This window comes from Elephantulus edwardii, unplaced genomic scaffold (genome assembly GCF_000299155.1).
Source record: "Elephantulus edwardii isolate Elephantulus edwardi_28Jun2011 unplaced genomic scaffold, EleEdw1.0 scaffold00017, whole genome shotgun sequence".
Classification (NCBI taxonomy): domain Eukaryota; kingdom Metazoa; phylum Chordata; class Mammalia; order Macroscelidea; family Macroscelididae; genus Elephantulus; species Elephantulus edwardii.
The window spans coordinates 26,578,611-26,583,746 of record NW_006399767.1 but is presented as its reverse complement, the minus strand read 5'-3'; the positions used below and the strand labels follow the sequence as shown (position 1 = coordinate 26,583,746).

At 49.1% G+C, this 5,136-nt stretch overlaps 1 protein-coding gene across 1 annotated transcript in view; it reads right to left on the bottom strand.

Moving 5' to 3' along the window:
• LOC102859495 (pre-mRNA-processing factor 6-like) overlaps nt 1-5,136 on the bottom strand; it is a 34,981-nt gene that overhangs the window by 16,960 nt on the left and 12,885 nt on the right. The window contains exons 2-4 of the mRNA XM_006882185.1: nt 2,528-2,701; nt 1,464-1,901; nt 233-1,403 (exon numbers count right to left, since the gene is read on the bottom strand). Coding sequence (XP_006882247.1) covers nt 233-1,403; nt 1,464-1,901; nt 2,528-2,701 — 1,783 coding nt within the window. The remainder of the gene's footprint in view (nt 1-232; nt 1,404-1,463; nt 1,902-2,527; nt 2,702-5,136) is intronic.

Below are 5,136 nucleotides of genomic sequence, written 5' to 3'. Positions count from 1 at the left end.
TTCTTGATCCGGGCGGCCACCAGCACCAGCACCTCGCCAACCTTCTTCTGCCTATTGGCAATATCCTTGGACACGGCACACCACAGCTTCCCATGTCATGGCTCTGCATTCTCACAACGCTTCCTCACCTCCTCCTGCTGCTCCTCTGTGCCGTGCTGCAGTTCAAACTTGTAGAAGAAGGCCCACGTGTCCCCTCAGATCCGAGTCAATCTTGACAGTGCGGTGGAACTACTCCCTGGCCTTGGTGATCTTTCGCTCACTCCAGAAGAGCTTGGCCACTGCCAGGAGCACATGTGGGTCATGTTCACACTTCTCTAGGGCGTCCATACTCTTGGTCTTCCTTTGGGGTCTGGCCTCGAGGAAAATGGCTTCAGACCACAGGATGCCTGGGTGGGGGCACTCCTGCAGTGCCTTGGCCATGAGCATGTTAGCAATATTCTTCAGTCCTGCCTGGTATTCTAGGCGCACAGATTCCAACCATAGGCCAGGGTTCTTGGGGTTCCTAAGCCGGGACTTCTCTAGGATGGCTCGAGCTCGGGTCAGCTGTCTGACTTTTTCTTCCAGCCGGGAAAGCAAAAGCCACAGGCGTGTGGAGTGAGGACACTTCTTTAACCCCTGGCTGTAGGCCTCCCGGGCCTTCTTGATCAGCTCCTCCTGCTCTTCCACTTGCCCCTTCATCATCCACAGTTTAGGGGAATCTTCATAATGCTTCAGGGCCTCCTCGCACAGCTCCTGGGCAGCAGCAATGTTCCCCAACACCCACTCCAGCTTCACAGCCTTCATGAATACTCGGGCAGTAGGCGCACTGCTCCGCGCCTTGGCCAGCAGCCTCCGGGCCCGCTCATACTCATTGTTCTCGGACTCCAGCTTCACAGCAGCCAGCCAGATCTCCTCGCTGTTGGGGTTGGCCTGGAAGGCCAGAGCCAGGATGCTCCTGGCGGCGGGCACATCTCCTGCCAACCACTTGGCACCCATGAGCCACAGCACCTCAGCCTTGGGGCAGTGAGCCACAGCCCTCTGCAGCAGTGCCTCCAGGGACTCCCTGGTCCCATGGTTCTTCTCAAAATAGGCCGGTTGCAACCACACACTCTTTTTACTGGGGAACACCTGCAGGGCATAGGCATAGATGGCCCGGGCACACTCCAGAGCACTGTGGGCAACACAACTGTCCGCATCCTCCATCCATGTGTGCTTCCGGTCCTCCTCCTCGATCCCAATGCCGATCACAGCGCGCATGACTGCTTGGCAAGTGGCCACACTGCCGGCCTTGTCACACTCCTCAGCATCCTGAATCCACTGCTCACGGTTGATTTCCACGCCGTTGGCCCGTAGTGAAGTGATTGCACGGTCAATGATCTTCTCCACCATCTGCATGTTCCCATTGGCCTCCTCCAGCTTGGCAGCTGTGATCCAGATGTGCCGATCAGTGGGGATGTTCTCTCAGACTTTGTTTAGGACCTTGCGGGCATTTTCATAGGTCTCGAGCCTCGCCAGAGCAAGCCAGAGCTCCACACTGGTCGGACAGCACTGGCTGAGCATGATCCTGGCAACTTCCGGCTCCTCCAGCTCCACAGCAGCCTTCCACAAGCAGACCGAGTTGGGAACATGCTCAAGGGCTTTCTGAAGAACCCGCTTCTTGGCTTGAACGTCTGTCTCTAGTTCTGCTGCTCTGATGTAGATCCGAACAGACTGGGGGAGGTGATGGACCGCCTGGGCCACTACAGCCTTGGCCGTGTCCCCAGGTTGCAGCCTGGCTGCTTCCAGCCAGACATCTTCACTCTTGGGGCACATCTCTGTGCCCTTCATGATGAGATTTCTTGCCACTTGCCGCTTCCCTGTGACCTCCTCCAGGCAGGCAGATGCAGTCCAGGCGGGTGGGTGGTGAGGGTTTGTCTCCCGAACTGATTTGAGGAGCAGTCATGCCTTCTTGATGTCACTGATGTCCCCTCCGTGTGTGGGGATCATGGAGTTCAGGTCTGTCAGGTAGCCTTTGGGGTCAACCACAGTCTGTCCACTCACCGAGTCAGACACCTGGCTCAGCCTCATGTCCATCAGCGTGTTCCTTGCCTGGCCAATCTTCCTCATGTCCAGCTCACCTGTACCTGGAGTCATCAACCCTGGTGTCATCCCTCCAGAGTACGGGGTGTTCAATCCACCAGGGTAGGGTGTGTTAAGACCACCAAATTGAGTCTGCTGGGGATCCACCGATGTGTGATTCTCGCCAGTCTGCAGATGCTTGGCAAAGAAGCTGTCAGGCACTCAGCTTTTCATAGCGTGGGTTCCGCTGACACTTGTTCTAGGCATCCCCCACCTCTGGGATGCTCAGCCACTCTTATTCTGTGACTTCAGCCAGTTTCCCCTTCAGATCTGAGAACTGTTGCTGGATTTTGGGGCGTTCCATTTGGTATTTCTCGATCTCCTCCTTCTCTCTTTGCTCCCTTCTCTCTTTTCTTCTTTCATCCATCCTCTTATCCAGAGCCGCATAAATGGCATCTGCCTCATCATCATCTTTTTTCATAGGTTCCACTTGAGAAGAGGCTCCCGGCATAGCCATTAAACTCGTCGTAGTTGGTATCATTTGGGTCCTCATCATCATCATCTGCAGCTTGGTTTTTCTTCATCTGGTCCCCGACAGTCCGCTTGCCTGGAGGAGCATGGCGGGCATCCACAGGGTCGTTTGCATCTCGAGCTGGCCCAAAATCTGCCCGAGTGGTGAAGCCAGGCACCGCAGCCCAGCCCCGGCACGTAACCGAGCGGCGCGGGCATGCCCAGAAATGGCTTCTTTTTCTTGTTCATGGCGGCAGAACCGAAGCCGCCGTCACAGCAATACAGCCAAAACTCCTAGGTCCCGGGCGCTGGTGAAAGACGCGTCGAGACATATATTCATTTCTTTTAAAAAAAAAATTTATTTATTTTTCATTTCAATGAACATCTACAGAGATTTTGGAATTCCATTCATTCATTGTTGCACCCTTCTCCCCGCCCCCCCCCACTTTGCTCCTCTCCTTGAAAAACAAAAGGAAAACTCATATTCTTAAGGGATTTCTCTTATGAACGTGACATAGTAAGCAGAACGGCTGGATTCTGTCTGCAAAGGTGTGTTTATTTTCTGGCTTGGGGTTGGGACTGGGGTGTGGCTCTGAGCTGATTAGATTTGGCCTTGTATTTAAAAAGACTTTTGAGCCCTTGGGCCTGCTTTTTGTGACTTTCCCAAATAAAACAGGCTTGGAAGCAGGAGTGGCATCCACTTCTAAAAAAGCTTGCCTCTGGAAACTCTATAAACTTGGAGAAACAATGAAAATTTTGCGTTCAAGACCTTCGTTCAAAGGGTTCCTATGAGTTGTCTACGACTCTATGGCACTTAACAACAACAACAACATGAGCTTGAGGTAAAATCTAAATCAATTGCCAGTTATGTATTATTGTTGTTGTTGTTAAGTGCCATCAAGTCAACTATGACTCATAGTGACTCTATGAACAACAGCTCTGAGCCCTGCCCTATTCTGAGCCAATCTCATTGTTTCTGATACACCTGCCCCCATCTCATCTGGGATCTTCCTCTCCTGTGCTTTCCCCTCTACCCTTCCAAGCATGATGTCCTTCTCCAAGAACGGTCCCTCCTGGCAACATAACCAAAGTATGGGAGGTGGAGCTTCAAAATCCTTGCCTCCAAGGAGCAACCTGGTTTCATCCTCTCTAGGACAAACCTATTTGTTCTCTTGGCAGTCTATAGTATGTTCAATACTCTTCTCTTGCACCACAATTCAAAGGCATCGATTCTTCTGTCATCTTTAGTCATTGTCCAGTTCCCTGAAGCATAGAAAGTAATTGTGAGGACCATGCCCTGGATCAGGTGCACTTTAGTATCTAGCCTAACATCATTGCTGTTTAGCACTCTGGAGGAGTCCCTGACAGCATATTTTCCCAATGCAACTCATCTTTTGATTTCCTTACTGCTGGTGCCAAGAGTGTTGATAGTTGATCTGAGCAAGATGAGACTGTCAGCAATCTTAATCTCTTTTCCATCTATAATAATGCTGCCAATTGGCTCAGTGGTAAGAATCTTTGTTTTCTTGATGTTGAGCTGCAAATCCATATTAAAGACTGCTGTCCAAGAACTTCTGCAGTAAATGTTTCATCAGTTTCAGCAAGCAAACAAAATCCTGCTGAAGATTATCCAAAAATGAGTAGAACAGTACATCAACAGAGAAGTGCCAGAAATATAAGCTGGGTTTAGAAGAGGCTGTGACACTCGGGACATCATTGCTAATGTCAGATCTTTTGTGAAAAACAATGTGTTCAAACTTTGTAAGTAAATAAAAATAATATTTTTTTTAAAAAAAAAGATTGTAAAAAGTTGCCAAATATCAGAAGCATTTATGAAATGCAACTAATCACAAGATGTGGCTCATTATCTGTCTATTGTGGGACACTGGAACTGCTTTAAAAAGTAACACTTCAACCACCTAAGTTTATTTTCTTAACCATCATTATCTGACATAGCCATTTAATTTACATTTACTTTATGTCTCTCAGGCAGCTCTGGTATCTAGAGCATAGGGAGGGGCAATGCTAATCCAAAGGCGGTGCCTCTCTAGTGGTTCAAATCCAACAGTGACTTCTTGGGAAAAGATGGGCAATTTACAGCAATGAGTTTGAGTTTTCAAAATGTATCTTACTCACTGAAATATCAGTATAGCTAAAAAAAAAAACACAACAAACAAAAAGCATAGAATTGATACTGATTCATGGTGATTCTGTATGATACAAAGTAGAACTGCCCCACATGAGATTTTCTTGGCTGTAATCTTTATGGCCTGATCCAGGCCATGGTCTTCACAATTACTTGTTATGCATCAGAGAGCTAGACAATGACTAAGGATGATAAACATATTGATGCCTTTGAGTTGTGGTACTAACGAAGAGTACTTAATATACCATGGACTACTAGGAGAACAAACAGGCTTGTCCTAGAGAGGGTAAAGCCAGGCTGCTCCTTGGAAGCAAGGATTCTGAAGCTTCATGCTTTGCATATACTGGAAGGAGGGACCAGTCCTTGGAGACGGACATCATATTTGGAAGGGTGGAGGGATAGCGCAAGAGAAGAAGGCCCTGGATGAGATGGATTAACTCAGT